We start from the raw sequence: 20,356 nt of genomic DNA, 5'->3' as shown, positions 1-20,356 counted from the left end.
GCCAAGCGACTGCAGGACTTGTGAATTGGCTAAATGTACATTACCAATTTCCTCTTCGAAAGAAATAAACAAGCTTCGATTGTTGCAGACGTGCTGGGATGCACCTGAGTCGACAATAAAAGAATTCCACTTGGCACCTTTAATTCTTTTACGATCTTTAGTCCGAGCGTGAAAAGCTCGCGGCTCGTTTCTGTCTCTACTATACGATGCCGGCTGCTGGGCTGACGACCGTGATTGACGAACAGAAACAGGCTTGGGAGTACTTTGCTTTCTTTTGGATCTGCAGTCCCTTGCAAAATGTCCTTGCTTATTGCAGAACCAACAACGCTTTGCAGCTTTAAATGCAGTTGTATCACCACAGGTTTGCATATGGCGTTCCTCATTCTTTCTGGAAACAGGAGTGCTTATGGCACAAGCCTCCCTTCTATCCAACTCGCCCATTAATCTTGCCGTTACCCCTTCCACAGTTAATTGTGCTGGTGGAACAGCAGATATCTGGCTAGCTATACCATCAAAGTCCTCATTGAGGGAACAAAGGATGATAAAAACATACTGAATATCAGGTATCTCCATGTCCCTTCGAATTAATTCACCGCGTATTGCCTCCAGACGTCTCAAGTGTGCTGCCAAATCACCACCAGGTTGCAACTTCGTCTGGTACAACTGCTTGAAAAACGTCAATGCAGACGCTGACTCTTTTCCAACATGCACTGCTGCAAGGCTGTCCCACATTTCTTTGGCAGTTTTCTTATTTCTTATATAGACTACTTGCTGGTCGCTGACTGCCAAATTAATTATCGCCCTGGCTTTTGCATCTCCTTTCGACCAAGCATTAGTTACAGGGTCAGGAGGGTCATCAGTTACATAGGTCCATACTTCTCTAGAGGTCAAAAGCGCCTCCACCCGAAAAGACCATAAAGTATAGTTCTCATCTGTTAGCTGTGGGAAGACCAGAGGCTTCTCAGCTTCAGGAACCCGGTCAACCATTCTGGAACTCTTCCAGACCCACAAAAACTACGCTAACAGAAGAAGGAGTTTTCAAACCTTTCTCAGAGTCCAAAAATATGCAGTCATCCACTCAGCAGCTGGGCCCATAACCAAAGATGTTGGCTTTTTGCAGTATAGTGACGCTGCAGAGAGCTTGCTGGGGAGACCATGCATTAAAAAGAGAGGGACTCAAAAATAACTTAAAGGTTTTAATAAGAAAAACAAAAACTCCATTTACACTAAATATATTAACAAACAAACATGACCCAACCACCAACCCATCCCCCAGGGTAATGGGAGAGCTAGATGCTGCTCCTTATATACTCTACCCAAATGCTGACACACCTTAATCAAATACAACTCAGCAGCACCTGCTATGTTTCACAGCTGTAAAGCTGGGTCTCGTTATCTTGCTCTGGCCCTTGCTCTGGCCCCTTAAAGACATACACATGGAGTGGAACAATGATGAACCTTTACATTTAAAGTAACCGTTCAACAGTCATCATTTTCTTGCCTTGTGGTACCACTCAATATGTTCCACTTTTCCTATATAGTATTTTCCCATATTCTAGTTTTATGATTAAACAATTACAGAGTTTGCTCCCTTGAATCTGTTTCACCTGCCAATTAAAAATTAACATGTCCTAATAAATCCTGTTCCCCAATCCTGTCCTTTGTAGCTCTGACAAATGACATTTTCTGATTATTTACCTACTTTGAAATTATTATTGCTATTTCATAGAATCATTTATGTGTTTATTATTCAACACTTAAATCATTAGTTTCTATGTTACACCTAAGGGCCCAAATTATCAGCCTGCAGATCACTAAAAGAAAACAAGATTATAAAATCTGATTGTTAAGGTGAACAGGAACTCAAAATAGATTGAATTCTATTGGATCATTGTTTGATTAATATCTGATACACGTGATATCGCTGTCAGGCCTCTCTTAACCATTTTTAATTACTAGCCACTTTTAATTGCATTTTTGCCATTCCTATTTAAAGTCAGTACACTCTTATTTAAAAAACATACATCATCTCCCCTCCTCACTGCTAGATATTGCATCACTTTGCATTTTCTGGTACAATAGTGAGAGAAAAGCCTCATTTCCCTTTCTGACCTAGATTCTGAAACCCTCCAAAATAACCCCACCATTTAAGCCCCAAGGATAAAAAAATTACTCCTAGACTTCCACAGGCTCCCTGCAGTGGTTTGTAGTGTTTTTGTTGTTGGTTTTTGTATACACAGGAAGGTATTGGGGGGCAGAGGCAGAAACCAAACTTCCAATAGAGGCAAAATGCTAAGGTGTTTCTACCCTAGCTTCGACATTTTGGTAGGGATAGAATGGGCCTCAATTAGGCACTTGATAGTTTCTATTGTCCATTTGTTTCAATAGGGATAAGTTGGGATTGCTTAGTAAGTTAAATTTTTATTTGAAGGAAGGAAGGAAGGAAGGAAGGAAGGAAGGAAGGAAGGAAGGAAGGAATTGGGATATTTTGTTGGGATATTTTGGAGTATAAAGGAGTTTTAGTTTGCTGCAAGGGTTTTTCCAATATTACAAACAACTGCTGTGGTCCCGAACAACCACATTGGCATGGGAGGCTTAAATGGTCTAATTCTGTGGTGTTGAGATATCATTCTCAACTGAGAAGCCAGGCTGCCAAAGCATTAGAAAAAGTACTCAAAATTTATCATTACTAACTACTAAACATTATAATTCTTCATGTTTATTATTGTTTTTTCCCCTTATAGGTGCCACAGCTGCAGCTCGGAAAGAAGTTATACGGAACAAGATCCGGGCAATAGGCAAAATGGCTCGAGTATTCTCTGTGCTGAGGTATGACTTCTTTGCTATTGTTTATTACAAGGGTGACAAAGTGCTTTAAAATACTGCTTCTCTGTTGATGCACTCGCCATTTGAAAGCTTTGTTTTTAATTCCCTCAAACTGGTTCTGTTTCATCCAGAATGTAGCCTGGATCATCATCATCACTTTTAATTTGTATACCGTCTTTCTATCTTACAATACCCAAGGCAGTTTACAAGCTGAAGAAACAAAGGATGTACACCTTATAACAATCTAATGCAATACAAAAATGTGATCATAAAACATAACTTTAAAATACGCAACCTACATCAAATAAAGTAACATTCAACACCCAGAGAAAACTGCTAGATGGACCAATGATCTGAATTGGTATAAGGCAAATTTCAATGTTCCTATGTCTCTAAATTTGGCCTTCCTCCCTACTGCTTTGCAGCCATTCAGGAGCAACCAGGATTTCCAAGCTCATGCCAAACCACCAAACATCTAATGCTGTCATAAATCACAAAGAAGATGAAATCATTGGGTTCCAAGCTGCAGCACACAATGGAAATTCCAAATGGTTATAATCCTCATCAGAATATAGCCGTGTGAGCTCACGCAAAGGATGCATACCTGGCAAATTCATTAAAATGCAAATGCATCAGGTTGTTGATATCTCAACAAGATAAGCCTGCATGGCTATCAAAGATGTGCCAGCAAGGTGTTAAATAAGAATAAATTGGAATTTTAATCTTAATAGCAGGCCTCTGCCAAGGAAGTTTGCATTAAAATGATGCAGTCAGGAATATGTGTTTCTCATGTCTTTGCTACTCCTTATCCCAGTATAGTCATACCTTAGTTGTTGAACGGAATCCATTCCGGAAGTCCGTTCGACATTCGAAAACCAAGGTGCGGCTTCCGATTGGCTGCAGGAACTTCCTGCATGCAATCAGAAGCCACATCGGACATTTGGCTTCCAAAGAACGTTCACAAACCGGAACACTCCTGGGTTTGCGGCGTTCAGGAGCCAAAACGTTCAAGTCACAAGGCGTTCGGGATCCAAGGTACGACTGTATTAGGAGGTAGAGGACCAGTTGTTTTATTTATTATATATGTATCCTGCTTTTTAGGCCTAAATTTGCATCCAAAGTGGCTTACAGCAATACAAAAAAAATCCAATACATAATAACATAAGTGGCATCCAACTTAAATAATTGCACACACTGGACAACCTCCACTTGTACAGCATGACTTTTTGCCATCTGTGCTTGCTGCACCATCCTCACATCTGCTCCGGGGGGGGGGTTAGGGAACAGCCATAACAGATTTAGTGGGCACATGGAGGGGAAGGAAGTCCTATTCCACAAGTGGAAGTTGTTCTGCTCATGCAAGGATTTAAGAAGATAAGAAGATCCAGGTGGAACAGGCCAGTGCCCTACCTAGTCCAGCATCCTCTTCTCACAGTGGCCAACCGGAAACCAGCAATCAAAACAGGAGCACAAAAGCACTCTCTCCTCCTGTGGTTTCCAGCAACTGGTATTCAGAGGCATTGCTGTTGGCAGCTGTGGAAGCAGAGCCTAGATATCGTTGCTAGTAGCCACCAGAAGCCCTCTCCTCTATGAAGTTGTCGAATCCTCTTTTAAAGCCATCTAGGTTGGTGGCCATCAGTGCCTCCTGTGAGAGTTGCTTCCATGCTTTAACTATGTGCTGTTGTGAAAAGTACTTCCTTTTATCTGTCCTGAGTTACTTAGTGCTACTTTGGATACAACTCATGTATTATGAAAATGCAACGAGGGTATGGTCTGCGGCCACATGAGCTTTAGATTTGCTAAAAGAAAGCGGTCTGGCCAGTGCCTGGATGGGTGACTGCCTGGGAACCACATGCACTCCACCTTAGGTTCCATGACAAAATAAAAGTGGGATATAAATGAATAAAGATGTTACCAGAGGGAAGGGAAAGGTGTCCCTCAGCTGGAGCTGGATCTAGAAACAATGAGGAAGTGCTTAGCTCTTCCTTTCTCTCCTTTTTGACCACATAAGTTGCTGGCTGCAATTGACAATTGCTTCATCCTGTTTCTACCAGGGAAGAGAGTGAGAGCGTGCTGACACTGAAAGGGTTGACCCCAACAGGAATGCTGCCCAGTGGGGTGCTCTCTGGAGGAAAACAAACTCTGCAAAGCGGTAAGCATGTTTGTGAATGTGTGCTATGGTGTACATAAATTCAGCTGCTAAAGCACAGAATTCCTTTCCGCTATATAAATGCAGTCTCTTCAAGAAGAGAGAGAGAGAGACACACCACAGAGTGACTAGAAGCTGGCTCACAAAATTTGGCTGAAAAACCAAACTAAATAAATGCACGCACCCCCTGTTTGCAATACTTGGCAATGTTTAAAGGGAGGGGGTGACTCTGCATATATAGGGGAGACTTACACATGTGAAGGGCAAAATTATCTCTGCTATTTCTCTGGAATACTGCTGCCACATATGTAAGTAAAGACTCATCTAAATGACTGGGGGTTTTGTTTTTGTTTTTATATATATATGTAAAAAGGGGGAGCACACGTATACACAGCCAAGCTGCTCCCTGACCCCACTCATTTAGGATGGGTTGAGCCATCCAGAAACCACATTTAGTGGAGATCCATGCGTAAGCCTTTGGCATCGGCATGAGGAACTTAACTGAGGCTTGCACCAGCTTACTGTGATAGCTTAAAAACATATCTACAGTGGTGCCCCGCAAGACGAATGCCTCGCAAGACGGAAAACCCACTAGACGAAAGGGTTTTCCGTTTTTGAGCTGCTTCGCAAGACAATTTTCCCTATGGGCTTGCTTTGCAAGACGAAAACGTCTTGTGAGTGTTCCGATTTTTTCCGCTCCCCCCCCCCTTTTTCTAAGCCGCTAAACCGCTAATAGCCTTTTAGCCACTAATCTGCTAAGCCTTTAATAGCCGCTAAGCCTTTAATAGCGCTAAGCCGCTAATAGGGTTGCTTCGCAAGACGAAAAAACCGCTAGACGAAGAGACTCGCAGAACAGATTAATTTCGTCTTGCGAGGCACCACTGTATCTTGGTTCTGGCAGCTTAACTTTACAAAAGCTGGGGCATATCCACTGCATGTGAATAGGTTTTCCTTCTTGCATAGTTCTCAAACCACTTCCCTTAGAAGTAGTCCCCATCCACAACATATTCAGGCAAAAGCTAGGATCCTGGGAAAGTAGGTGATACCAGTGACATTTGTATTTCCCAGTTTGCCCCCACCTATTATTATTATTATTATTATTATTATTATTATTATTATTATTAATGGAGGGAGGGCCTGGCATGGACAGAAATGTAGTGTCCCATGTTTGCCAGTGCATCCACCATTTTAACTTATCATCAATGCAACTCCCAAAGAGTCTTTCACAGGAACTACATTATGGGGTGATTTAAATGGCAGAAATGTGAGCAAGTCAGCTGCAGGGCAGTGCTTTATTCAGGTTTCCTCTACTGCTGTTCGGCCTTACCAGTCAGGTAAGCCAGGCACCATTGCAGGGAGGGGTCTGCTGCTGGTACATCATTCATTATACTGTATCACAAGCAGAATACTGGAGCAAGCCAGGGAGCACAATGCCAAGCGCTTTGGCAGGCAGTAGCTAAAGCTCCAAGTAAGTGACCTGAGCTTCCCCTCCCAAGACATGTCTGCCTCCCCACCTCCTCCAGAGTCCCAGGCAACCTGAATCCAAATACAGTGGATCAGGCTTGGAGTGAAACTCATCTGCCCTGTCTAACTTCTTAGTTGACAGCTTCTAAAGGCCACGGATAAAGAGGGTGCTTGAGAATCCCATCTTTCAAAGCTTGAGAAGGCTTTCTTTCCCATCCATTGTGCTTGCAAGCATGCAAGTCTGCTTTTCAGCATAACCTCTCTCCCTTTACAAAAATGGCAGACACTGCGTATGTGGAAAAACTGCAAATTATTGGCCAACATGCCAATCCTTCCTTAGGCCAGCTGATAACTACCAAATTGCATTCTTCCTTTTCTCTTCTTCATGGAGAACTGACGTATTGGAATTCTGTAACTGGAATTCAGTTTCTGAGGGCCAGTGAATAACTAATGGCTTGTGAATAACTAATGCCACATACGGAAGACTCACAATTTACTTGAATAAAGGGAAGAACATTTTAATGGTGGTTTTGCTGCATATTCAAGCACTGAGGCACTTTCTCTCACTTACTGTTTCAAGTCATATTTTGTATGAGTTATGCAGCCGCTCTATAGCTAGTAGAATTTTTCTCTTGAAGTAAGGAGCCACAGTCAAATATTTTAATGTATTAACTGTTTTCTGTTTTTACTATTGTGTAACATGCACCCATGAGTGTCCAACCATAATTATGATGTAGCTTTTAACTGTGAGACATGGAGATTCGCCTTTTCAATAACTCAGTCTCAGCCTCTAACTTTCCCATTTCTTTCCTGGAGTTTCTTTCCTGTATTTTCCCCCCTTTCTGTCTCTTTTTCTCTTTATCTAGAAGATTCAGGTATTCTGTGGTAAACTCTCTTTTTGGTGGCTTGTGTGTTACACATATGGTAACGTTCTGCTTTGTAAATGCTGCAATATGATGACCAAAGTGTGTTTGTCACACTAATGGAATTACTGAGGCACATAAAGGATTTGCTTCATATTACTAGTCCCTTGACATTCATAGAATTTTATCACCCACCCATCCTGGAGAAAAAACCCAAAAACCCCACTGTTGTCTTGATACAATTGCTTCTATCAGATTGTCCAAAAGCCTGGCCATTGGGAAATTACCTCATACTGCAGTATTATAGCTTAGTGAAACATTACTATACACAACCCATTAGTTAACACCTTGCACCATTCACCAAATATACTGAAATCTACATAGTTTCTGTTAAGCACATTTTGCCAACTGTGCTATGTATTAACAGAAAATATGAGCAATATATTGTGTGAAATGTGTACATTCTTAGTGACCATTCTTTTAGTGTATTGTGCTGGTTTGGATCCTTTTTCTCATCTTAAGTTTTATTGTCTCTTTCCTCTTTCTTATTTATTATGCATATTTATTTCGGTTATTGAGTTACCTTATTTGCTGCACCCGAGGGCTATAGATTCCATGGGGGAACTTGTCCTTGATGCAAGATGACACTTGATGAGATTCCACTGATCTCAGCCCATATTAATCTTTGCAACTACAAAAAATGCAACATTCTAAACCAGACCCAGGCCAGCATGTTTCTCTATGGGCAGATAGGCTTCCTTGCTGCCATACTTAATACCAATGTGGATTTAGGTACATCTGGCTGTCAAAAAGACATTCAAGCTATAATGTAACAATGCATTTCTAATATTAACTTCTTTGTTCATTTCTGTTTGCAAATGCTTCTTAAGCCCTATTTAAAAGGCCATGGTGGTTTGAAATCTATGCTATACTACCAGCAACTTTGAAATGGTCAGTTGTTCTGCCAGTAGTTCACATCTAAATAAAATTAAAACATATTTTTTTAATAAAAAAAATTAACAATATGGGGCACTTGAAAAGATGGTGTTCTGTGCCACTCTAAACAAGGAAACCCACAAACAAAATATTGAACACTGAAAGCTCTTTTCCGTATTTCTTTAGTGTGTGTTTTTTTGTTTTTTTAAAAAGGCATCCAGGAGAAAAGGAAAGTACCGGTATTTCCCCAAATTATCAGAAACCATCTTTTCCCTTAGTCCCACTGCTGACCAAAGGGTGCTTCAGTATTTTGCTGATCTGCATTGCTGGTACTTTCGTCCACTGGCTTAATGCCACGATATGTCTTACTGGACACTCTGCAATCAAACCTGCCCCATTCAGTGTTGCAGCCACCCTTTTATACTGTCAACTTTGTATATTGTATGGACAATACGGTATAGCATTTCAATTTAATCCATGTGGCTATTTTATTTTATTAGATATTTAAGAACAAATGAGTATCTTTCACTTCTCTCCCCCCAAAAACATTAAAAAAAAGAAATCTATTGCCTGCAAATTACGATACCTGTGTCTGTTTTGTGTGTAGCATTCTATGTTGTCTTCTGTGTCAAAATCCAGCACTTACAGTAACCTTCAAGTGTACTAGCTCCTTTGCTATTCACTGACTTGTTCTTAGAGTTAAATCCTCTGCTCATTTTTCTCATTCGTTTTGCTACCCCTTTCTTCTCTTCAGCTACTGTTGAGGCTATTGAGGCTGATGAAGGTAAATTGGCCAGACCCCTTTCTGTTGTTGTTACAACAGAGAAGGGCTCTGCTGGGTGTATTCATTTTTGCTGTAGCTTGTATAGAGTGTGTGGGTGTTGAGCTAACAATTGTGGCTCAGTATTAACCTAAGTTTACTTGCTTTAAAGGGGAAAGTGTTCCTTTTGTTGTTGGTGTTGTTTCTTAAAGTTGCAGCGATGTTCTGATCTGTGTCCATTAAGCTTAAAGTGCTGAATCAGTATTGCACAAGGATAAGAAAGCTTGCAACTCAAAGGGGGCATGGCAGCACTTTAGTAAAAGGCATTTGACAGTTTCCCTTAAGGGGGATCAATCAGTTCCCCATGTCACCTTAAGATATATCTGAAAATTGAGAGAACGCTAAAGTTGAATGGGGTTCTCCCTTTGCTGAGGTCTCTAGTGAAAGTGATTTTTGAACGAGTCTTCACTGTAATTTAGCATATTTTAAAATGTCCCTTTAGGGGGAAAATATTAAAACAATGGGAGATGTTAGGAGGTTTTTTCCCCTGCAAGTTTTGGGAATTTTCTCTAATGTAGCTATTAAAACCAACACCATTTCAAATGACTACCAGCACAAATGAATTACTGTCGAAGATATTGAATGCAAAACTTCAAGCTGCCTTTCTCAGGGATCCTTTTGTTTCAGCTCTTAAAACAATTTTGTTAGTTGTACAGTTAATAGATCTCCAAATGCATACTGAAATATTTCTATACATGATGATTAAATTAGTAATTCAAATTGTTTTGCAAGAAGACTCTCAAAAGTTCCCCTTTAAAACAAAACCAAAAAATTACTCAGTTGTATTTTGTTCTTGCCCCCCTAAAACATGAGGTTTTTTCCAAAAAAAGAAGAAAAAAATCATTAGTCATTAGTTCTGTTGGCATGGAGTAAGACTGCCATTTTGGCCCTCCTATCTGTTTTTTGATCTTTTTGTTACAGGAGTGAACAAAATTTTTATCAATAAGTAAGAGAAAATACAACTGCTTTCTAAATAGCAGTGAGTGAGCTGCTATTTATGTTGGAATTCTCTATTCCTGTTGGCAAATTCTACTCTGCAATGTGCATTCTTGTTGACAGTTTGGCTGTTTTTTTTCCTGTGATTTCTGTGACTGTGTTGTGTTTTTAGTATTACTTCTCAATGTAAACTGCTAATAATCATTGTCTGACCAGCAACTGCAGCAGAGCACATTCTTCAGCACAAAGGTGTATAAATATGTCTGCTTGACACCAAGATGTGCAGCCCATTTTGGGAAGATGAGTTGTTCAAGTTAAACTTCTTATTGATCATTACATTGCACTGTAACCAAAGATTGATTGATTGATTGATTGACCTGAAAAGCTATCGCCTTTGGGAAATCTAATAACGATTCTGTTTACATAAACAAGTGTTTACTAGGGGCCTGTGCAGGCCTTTGACGGAGTCTAGGTGTTCATACATCCAATCACAGCTGAACATCCTGCAAAATTAAACTGCCGTACACTTCACATTGCCATTCATTATACACCTACGTCAAAGGACTGGATCAAAATTGACAGCACTGTGGTGAATTTTTAAGAGGGCCGGGGTTGAATGTTCTGCTATGAGTCTTTGTTCAAGTTATCTCTAGTATGAAACCTATATGAAATTTGTGGGGAATAGGTGGGAACATGTGGGTTACAAGCGGTGAAGGGAAGTCTCCAGACAACCAAGGGTGGTAGATTCCACAGCAAACTATGTTGTCTGAAGTGGTCCAACATGCAAAGATTAAGCATTTTGGAGTGGATCCAAAGATACCCTTCCACATGCGGGAGGCATCTTCAACTCACGGAAGGGCCATTTTACACTAGCGTCTCTTGCTTAAGAAAAGTGTGCAAGCGTTCTTCTCTACAAGTGTTCCACTATTATTCTACTTGCACAAGCTCTTGTTCCAGCTGAAGAATAAGGCCCTATCTGTTCTAGCATTGTGTGGAAAACTTGCACACATTTTATGGAACCGCTCACAGCTCTTTGGATCCAATCCACTGACTTAAATTGTTGATTCCCCCCCCCCCCCGAAGCCATGATAGCCTCAAAGCCATCTTTATGTTCCACCCCTTCAGATGGCCCAGTATGCAGTGGTTTCCACCTAGCAAAAAAAGTGCAGGGGAAAAAAGAAATCACCACATGGGGGGAAGGGGAATTGGTCCTCTGTATCTGTCTGCAGTCCATATTTCCACAGCAGTGGTTGGCAAAATGTCAGCATGAGAGGATTTGTCCTTGCCACAAAATTCAACACAAGTGGTTTAATAGTACCAGGGACTTTGCCTTCAAGGAGAAATGTGAGGGGCGGGGGGAAGTCACCTCAAAATTCAGAAAGGATTATGCTTTCTCCCTAATGGAGAACAAAATTGATTATACCTCTTGACAGATAAACCAAAGAGCAAATTCAGTTTCCAACTCCCTCCTTTTTGCTCACGCCCTCCCAGTATTCTCTCCCCATGTTGCTGGTACTAACTGACCATCTTGGCTATCTTGCATGTTAAGAAACCCAGCAGAAAGAAACATAACCAACATTCTTGAAATATATATTTGTTCAATTTATATATATTTTTTACTAAAATAAGAGGTGGGGAACACACCAAGGGTTAACAGCAACCAATAAGTTAAGCCTGTTTCTTGGATTGCTGCCCAGAGCCCTTCCCCTTTTTTGTTTTGAACACTCTAAAGTAAGCCCCTGAAATGATGGAATTGCATCAGGCCCCTTGAATTTTTCCCCCCTTTCATTGAGTGTGTGAAATACCTAGTGAGATCAATGTGGAACTCCTAATATCATTGCTGAAGGGCAAGTTCATTGACTTTTAAATTCACTTACTGGCTCCTATGTTCCTACACTTTCAAAGTTAAGAAGGACAAATATGCCAAAAAGAATGATATTCAGCATCCATGTCACACTCAATTACTGCAGTTTAACCAGATTATCCTGTAGTGCTCTAGGGCTGACAGAGAAGGTTATTGTTCCTGAGTAGTGTATGATCATTTCTTCTGTAGTGAAGACACTGAGGACCTTCTGTCTAATTCATTATAAGGGTATCCTCGTATGATAAATTTCATAAACACTCAATGCAGGTTCCTATATAATGGGAACAATCTGTTTACCAGGATTAAGGGAGTGGACCATTGCATAGCTTGCCACTGCTCTCCATCCCCCTTCCAAATAATAACATCAACCATGATGTTGACTGGGGTGAAGATTAACCAGAGTCCTAGTTTTTAGGCAGGAATCTTGACCAAGGTTTGAAGCTGGTTAGCAAAGCTTGTTAAAAGGAGAACCTAAGTCCTCATTTGGCATCATACAACCTCTGCAGTGAGATTGGCACACCTGGAAATATGGCTATTGAAAGGCCACAAACCAGAGTTCTTGGGCAACCTATAGTTTTGAATGTTTCATCATTTCTGTGAAGCCTCTTGACAGCTGCTCTGCTGTTAAATTCATCCTGCATTGCCTATTCCAAAGAAAGCAACAACAAATCTCCCTTGGAAATCAACAAGAATTCTATCTCGAATGAGACTATGAGGACATCGCAACCATTTATCACTCAAGACCAGTTCAGACATTTTCTTTTAATACCCTAAAGTCGTTGCAAGATTATTTTGCATTCCCAGTTTCAAGCCAGTGCTTTCATTCATACAAACACATGTGGGAGCTGCCGTTTACAACAGCAAACCAGCTTCCTTTTGTAATTTAGTTGCCACCAAAAGGAGGCATACATTCACTACATGCAGTTGACAGGGCAGAAAATATTGTGATGGCTTCACTGCACCAATATGTGTGAAACTGGACCCTACACTTTTAAGACAGGAGATTTTAGTTTGTTATTTTTCTGTGAGCACTACTTGTTCCTGAAAAAAAGTTCATTCCACACCGAACCACCAAATAAAATGTCAGAAATGAATTTTGTTGGGAGCATCTTAAACTTTCAAGATACATTGGCTATCTACTTTCTAGCTGTTTCCAAATCCATCCAGAAGCTTTAATCACATTGTCATTTTATTTTCTTCACCGTGAAGGAATTTCTCAACTCAGTTGACTGTTCAGTAAGCTGATAAAATGCCAACACTTTGTCGCCATTGACTTTCCTTTCCTCTCTGTTTGTTTTGTTTTTGTTTGTTTGTTTGTTTCTGTTTCTGTTTTTGTTTTTCCTCCCCCCCCCCCCCCAATTCTCTGTGTAGCTATCAAAGGATTCTCGCCGCAGCATAAGATCACGAGCTTTGAAGAAGCCAAAGGCTTGGACCGGATTAACGAACGGATGCCCCCTCGCAGAGATGCCATGCCATCCGATGCCAACCTTAACTCCATCAACAAGGCAATCTCCTCAGAGACTAATGGCACTGACAGTAATGGCAGTAATAGCAGCAATATTCAGTGACCGTTTCCAACTTGTGATTTTTTTGTTTTGGAGCTGCAGGGCATGATGGGATTGCTGCATATCAGCAGTGGGATGTTCTTGCCTCTGATGATAGCTTACTTGCTCTGGGGGCCAGGTGTTGGATTCAGTTTACAATATCATCTAAGAAGAGATAGTAGACTTTATTTTGGTGGGTGGGGGGTGGAGGTTCAACGCCTCCTTGGATATGCCTTTAAAATGCTTGTAGAAAACTAAATGAAAGCTAATGCTGGTATATATTGCAAAGTTAGGGGAATGAACATGTTTTCCTACTGCATTGGAAACTTCTCGATATGTTAACTGAAAGGCCTTTTATTATGTTACTGGACATGACAATTTTGTCTGATTTCTTACTAACTATTGTACGTTTACAGTTGCAGCACTAAACATGGACAACATCAAAAACATTTTTAACAAAGTGATGTACAAACTAAATAAGGAGACTATTTATTGATAATGTTTTGCTACTCTTGTCAGACGATGGCTATCTTAAAAAATAATAATTAGGCAATCTTAAAAAAAAAAGTTGCAAATTTGTTAAAAATGCCAAAAAGGACAGTTTAATTTTGTACAGATTATGCTTACCTCAGGTTTCTTTAGTGTGCTTGAATGCCCTTCTTTAAATATAACATTTACCTTAACTAATTTGGCAGTGAGAAATCTTTTCTTTTAAGTTTTTAAGGAAAATAAAACTGGAATAATGATACTCCTTTTTTCTTTTCTTTTTGCTGTTTATATTTAGGAATCCTTTCTTTATTCTTTTTCTTTTTGGTAAATCAAGTCTTGGTTGTGGCTTGCTGAATTTAAATATTTATGAGTGGTGCATTTTTAAGTATAGTGAACAAGACACCATATTAAGTGCAGTGAAAGCATCTATATTCTGTAAAAATCTGCCTATGCATGTTTTTTAAGAAAAAAAAATTGGCTGTATAGGCCTGTATGGGACTGTAATGCGCTTAGTGGTCTGACTTATACTGGAAATGTATGTACTGGCGTACTTTATATTCTCTAAAAAGAAAATGCTAATGCCTTTGAAATTTTGTAATCAAAAAAAAAAAAAGCTTTGAAAAATCTAAGGGGGAGAGTATTCTTAAAAGTTTTTAATATAAGCTTGTCAGTGCACATATCGATGGTTAGCATGTTTAGCAAACCTTGTGAAATTTAAACTAAGTTTGTAGTTACATGTGAAACTAAATGCATGATAACTGTTAATGTCATGATGGTTTAGTCATTTTGTTACGTTCTGTCATGTGCCACAAACCGTGTAATTTTTTCACTTTTTTCCCTTTGTATATCAGTTACGGGTTACAACTGGTTCATTCTTAAAGGAAGATGAAAAACCAACAAAAGCAGTCCACTGATATTTTTTAACAATTGTATAAGTGCCCAAGTAATTCACTACAGCCTACAGCCTTGCCTTTGTAATTTGACTTATGAAATGTTGGCAATCAAAGCATGCACTTGTAACAATGAAAAAAAAAAGCATTTTATATTACTACTCAATAAAAATGTGCATGAACCTATGGCTCCTCACACTAAATCTCTGGAGCATGCTATTATGTGTTTAATCCTCACCATCGGGGTGGGAGGCTCTCACCCCGTTGCCTTGTCTGTTGCAATCCTAGGTAGCAATCCCTGCACTCAGGTATGCATGACTTAAGTGAGGCTTAAGGAACAGAAGAAGCTGCCCTGTACCATGTCAGAACATTGATGCATCTAGCTGAGTACAGTCATACCTCAGGTTACAGATGCTTCAGGTTATGCATTTTTGGGATACGGACGTGCCAAAACCAGGAAGTACCAGAACGGGTTACTTCCGGGTTTCGGCGCATGTGCAAAAGCGCTGAATCGCAACCTGCACTTGTACGGATGTGGCTCTGTGGCTTGCGGACGCGCCTCCCACACGGATCACGTTCGCAACCCGAGTGTCCACTGTACTGCTGACACTGGTGGCAGCTCTTCAGGGGCCAATCAAGCCAGGAGTCTTCCTCATCCTTATCTGGAGATGACGGGGATTGAACCTGAGGCTTTCAGAATGCAAAGCACAAGGTCTACTGCCACAGCCCTTCCCCTCTGCTTATGCACATTCTGGTAGCCCTATTTGCAACATCATAGGGAACGCCTTGGGATAAAAAGGAGATTCTCAAGTTGTTTCACGCTTCCATTGTAGCAGAAGAAAGATGCCTTTCACTTTGGGGGTTTCGCTGCAGAGGTGGTTTCTTCCACATCATTAAGCTGCTTGTCCTTTGCAGGTCTGATCAGCTTTTGGCAAAGGAGGGTGGAATGTCTGGGCCATTTCTTTCAAACACATCCCAGCGGATCATTCAACCTACACTGTGTCCTAGATGCAAGATCTCTTTTGCCCATTCCTGCAACACCCACCTACCTGCACCAATCATAATTACGAACAATGAGGAAAATTCATGTGTCGATTCCCTTTGCTTGAATGGTAGCAGTTTGATTTTGCTACACAATTTGTGCTGCTACTTCCACAAGTCACACACCCCTTTTTATTTTATTATTTATATATCACATTTATAGCCCACCTTTCCCCCAAGGGGCTAAAGGCACAGTGTGCGTGCTTATCTCCCTTCCACTTCATCCTCACAACAACCCAGTGAGGTGGGTTAGGCTAAGAGACAATGACCAGCCTAAGATCACCCAGTGGACTTCATGGCTGAGCATCTGTTTGCCACATTACCCAGCCGGCTGAATTTTACCCAGATTCTAGCCATGCCTCCCAGTGCCACTTTAGACGATAAGCTGACTTGAATTCTCAGCTCTCGTAAGGAAAAAGGTTTGAGGCAAAAACGTGGAAGCACTGTGTGTGAAGGAGAAAAGGCAACTTGAGAGAGAGCAAGGGAAGTATGTTCATTTTATTTATTTATTATCCCAGCCTTACTCCAAGGATTTCAAGCATAGTGTGCATCATTCTCCCCTCTCCCTCTAGTTTATCCTCACAACCTTTCCATGGGTTAGGCTAGGGGTCAGCAAACCTTTTCAGCAGTGGGCTGGTCCACTGCCCCCCCAGACCTTGGGGGGCGGACTATTTTTTTTGGGGGGGGGGGTGAACAAATTCCTATGCCCCACAAATAACCCAGAGATGCATTTTAAATAAAAACACACATTCTACTCATGTCAAAACACCAGGCAGGCCCCACAAATAACCCAGAGATGCATTTTAAATAAAAGGGCACATTCTACTCATGTAAAAACACACTGATTCCTGGACCGCCCACAGGCCGGATTTAGAAGGCGATTGGGCCGGATCCGGCCCCTGGGCCTTAGTTTGCCTACCCACGGGTTAGGCTTAGCAACAGTGACTGGCCAAAGGTCACCCAGTAAGCTTCATGGTTGAGTGTGGAGCCCCAAGTATGGATGCATGAGCAAAAAGGGATATTTTGCATATAAATACTTAACCACATTTCCCCAGGATTCCTTGTGAGAAACCATGACTGTGGTATAATACTGCCTTCAATGTATGCTGCAGATGTGGCCTGAATTTCCCTGGATCTGAAGTATTTCATTTCCGGTGTACAGCAGTGTCTTTTGTGTAAAGTAGGGATTTTTAGGACCCGTTCCAGGAATTTCATTTCTGTTTTGTTTTCTCCACTTACTGATAATGAACTGTCACTGAAAAATTCATGATGGAAAGTGAGACACTGTGATATCACCAACACATGTTACAGTCACTGCGTCCCAAGCAGGCCACATTTCCTCCTGCTGTATTTTTGGAATAAATATATTTTGCAGGCACATTCTTGCACAGGAGCATCTGTCCACCATGAGGTACGGAATGTGCCGTTCCTCCATAATTCACACTTTGAATCTGGCAAAAGGAGCACTATGGAGATTTGTACGATATGAAGAATGAACAATAGCAGGAGACCAGGTTTTGCCTTAGTCTACAAACAGCTAAGGAATATCTCTGGTACAAAAACTTCTCGGCAACATTGGGTGGGTTAAACTATTTTCTCTTTCTGTTTAAGAAGCCAGTTGTGAATTTTAAAAAAATATATATGATTTTTTAACAAATTCTAAGAGTCCATAACTTTTCTGTATGTTTCTTTTCTTTAGTCTATCAATAACTATCATTCTGTGGGCAACAGTTGCTTCTAGAAACACAGAAATCAGTAAACTAGTTTTCCTGTATTTTTCTGTGGAGTTTTAAGGAGAGAAGCCAGCAAGCTGTGACCCAAACATTACCACACCCTCCAAGATTTCTCTGTTGAAAATAGAGGTGTCCCCTCCAACATTTCTCCAATAAAAATAGGGACATCCTACTACACTATGGGCCATTCCAAGCATACTGTTTCTAGTGCTAGAGCTGCTCTTTAAAAAAATAATAATTCCATGCTTCCACACTATTTTTGTGTGGAAAGTGTTTTGCACCATTTCCCACATTTCATGTGATGCTCAGTGTGTGCTTTGAACAACTTCATATTGCGTGTTTCCCTACCCATTGGTTATTCTTTTTTCACAGAAAGCCAGCCATATCACAGATTAAAAGAGGGAACTGAAGTTGTTTCTGCTGTCTAATCTCTCTCAAGAGCATTAGGTATCCCTCAACTCAACCCCCCAACCCCACAAAGGCTATAAATACCTGGGACGGGTGCTTATAACTCCAACTTTTACTGCTTGGGAGTAAAGGAGGGGTATGGCTGCAGCTACAGAACTTTTCTCCATCTGAATACGCCCCAATATTGGTGTGGACAGGAAAAGGGGCAATCACTCTCTACTAATCGGCAGCATGCAACCATTAAGGTGAATAGCCAACTACAGTTTCACTCCAAAAAAACAATGAAACAAACAACAACTATAGCACTGTAACGGGTACCCATAGTATGCACATGGTAATAAGTTCTGCTGCAGTTTTACAGAACACCGAATATCCCTATCCACAAGCTGGAAAAGGGTGTCCAGCATAGACTTCTTCTTTGCCATCCCTATGTACCTGGGAAGAAAGGAGTCATCAGTTGCCCTTGGCTGAGACACTTCTTCTTAGAGGGTCACCAGAGGTTCTGGATCCTGATGTAGAACTTTCAAAATCCCTTTGTATTTTCATGCAAGTAAATGTCATGAACTGGCAGGACAATGGGGAGGAGGAAGAGGATCCTGGCGAGGGGTGTAGCCAGGATTGCGACACACCAGTGCAAGCTGGGGATGGGGAAGGAGAGGTTGGTGTAGGAAGTACTGACATGGTGACTGAGAATGACAAAGGTGTCAGTGCACCAGAGCAGCAGGGCCCATCACCAGAACAAGAGGGGTCCCTGTCTCTCCAAACATCGGGCTCTGAGGGGTAGGGAGCAGCAGGTGGGGTGCTTCAGGAGGCTGAGGCAGGCAAGGGCCCACAGCCCAGCTCCCCAGCTGGCCAGGTGGGGCTCACTAGCTCTGGGACAAGAGGTGTGATTCCTTAGCTGGAGTAGGCTCAGAACAGGTGAGGGCTACATGCCTCATCAAGCCCAGATGCTGCAATCAGCATGCAAAGTATAAAAGGGCAGCAGAGCTGAGGTGCTGGGTCTGCTCAACTGCCCATGTTGATGGATCTCAGCTTGGGTGTTCCAGGATCTCTGCAGGACTGCTTTCCTTTGGACGTGGATTGACCATGGACTGGGGGCTTGACATTCTGACTTGCAGGTGGGCCAAGGGTTCAGGGAACTATAAAACAGTTGGTTCATGGTGGTTCACATCCACAGTTGATTAGATCCTGATTGAGGTCATATCAGTATGTAATTGAGTTGTCCTCTTGTGTCATCTCCTGCTTTGTTGGATAGTGTGGCTTGGCCAGCACCATCTGGTCTTTGCTACTGGCAACCATCAAAAGACTGTTTGGGTGAGATGTCCTCTGGTTGCTGGACTCCAACTCCCATGAGGCCCAGCCAGGATGGACAGGGATGATGGGGATTGTAGTCCAACCACATCTGGAAGGCCATGAATTCACATCCATGCCCTAGGGGGGAATGAGACTATGGGGGAAATGACCACAGATGGATATTTTGCACAGGGAGGTTATTTCTTTCAGAGAAGCAAAGCTAAATATTCCAAGCTGTCACTTGTGGTTTTAAATATGTATTCACAGCAAAGTAAATATTTGCACCAGCATCAAGCTTAGCAGTGCAAGTAGATGCACACTTTTCTTTTTTTAACATGGAGATTATCTTGGGGGAGGGGGGGAACCGCCTCTGTACAGCAACCCTGAGAGTCAGACTGGTCCTAGAGGGAATGGGAAGAACACAGTTTTAATACAAGTTTGAAATCATTTTTTTTCCAAAGCTGTCTTCCAATTTTCCTTGGTGTTGCCAAGATTAATTAAGGATGAAATCCCTGAAATATGGATCGTTTGAAAGAAATCAGATGGGAATGAAGCTTTAATAAAATTGTCAAATGCCTAAATACATAATTTATCTCCACACTGCAGATCCAGAGTGATGAAAAATATACTCTGCAGAAAGTTAAAAATTAAATTACAGTATGCCCATGTGGGCCCATTTTATGTTATTGTAGTAAAGCCCAAGGTCTCTCAGGTTGGCATAGATGTTTTAACTCTTTATGAGAATTAGGACTACGACAGCCTAAGGAAGATGTCCAACAGAGTCCAGACCTCAGACCTCTTCCTTCTTTCCCCTCAGAAGAGAGGACACCACTCCCTCAAGACTTTTGCATCCTCTCTTCATCATCCCTCCCCCGGTTGCTGAGGTTACAGGCTAGTCATTGCCGCTTGCTCTCCTCTTTGTGCCATTGTGTTAGAGAGGGACCTGTTGAGGCTACGTTGGTTAGGTTCTGACAGGTGTGAGGACTAAGCATGCCCAAGTGCTGCCTGTTGACACCAGAGTTTAGCCATGGCACCCTCAAGCCTTCATCAATAGGTTAGAGAACGTTTCCCCTCCATTTGTTCTGATGCCCTCTCAGGGA

General features: G+C 41.5%; 1 protein-coding gene across 6 annotated transcripts in view; it reads left to right on the top strand.

Annotated features, from left to right (window-relative positions):
- PPP3CA (protein phosphatase 3 catalytic subunit alpha) overlaps positions 1 to 14,963 on the top strand; it is a 189,697-nt gene extending 174,734 nt beyond the window's left edge. For 3 of the 6 annotated variants that reach the window (XM_083459236.1, XM_083459235.1, XM_083459237.1), the window contains 4 exons: positions 2,745 to 2,829; positions 4,881 to 4,978; positions 8,993 to 9,022; positions 13,230 to 14,963. In XM_083459236.1, coding sequence (XP_083315362.1) covers positions 2,745 to 2,829; positions 4,881 to 4,978; positions 8,993 to 9,022; positions 13,230 to 13,426 — 410 coding nt within the window. In that variant the 3' untranslated portion in view covers positions 13,427 to 14,963. The remainder of the gene's footprint in view (positions 1 to 2,744; positions 2,830 to 4,880; positions 4,979 to 8,992; positions 9,023 to 13,229) is intronic. The other 3 variants (XM_083459240.1, XM_083459238.1, XM_083459239.1) reach the window with 1 other exon arrangement.
- The last annotated feature ends 5,393 nt before the right edge of the window (positions 14,964 to 20,356 follow it).

This window comes from Podarcis liolepis, assembly GCF_965112155.1.
Source record: "Podarcis liolepis genome assembly, chromosome: 9".
NCBI lineage: Eukaryota > Metazoa > Chordata > Lepidosauria > Squamata > Lacertidae > Podarcis > Podarcis liolepis.
Note: the sequence above shows the minus strand (reverse complement) of the source record. Positions and strands in the feature narration are given on the sequence as shown.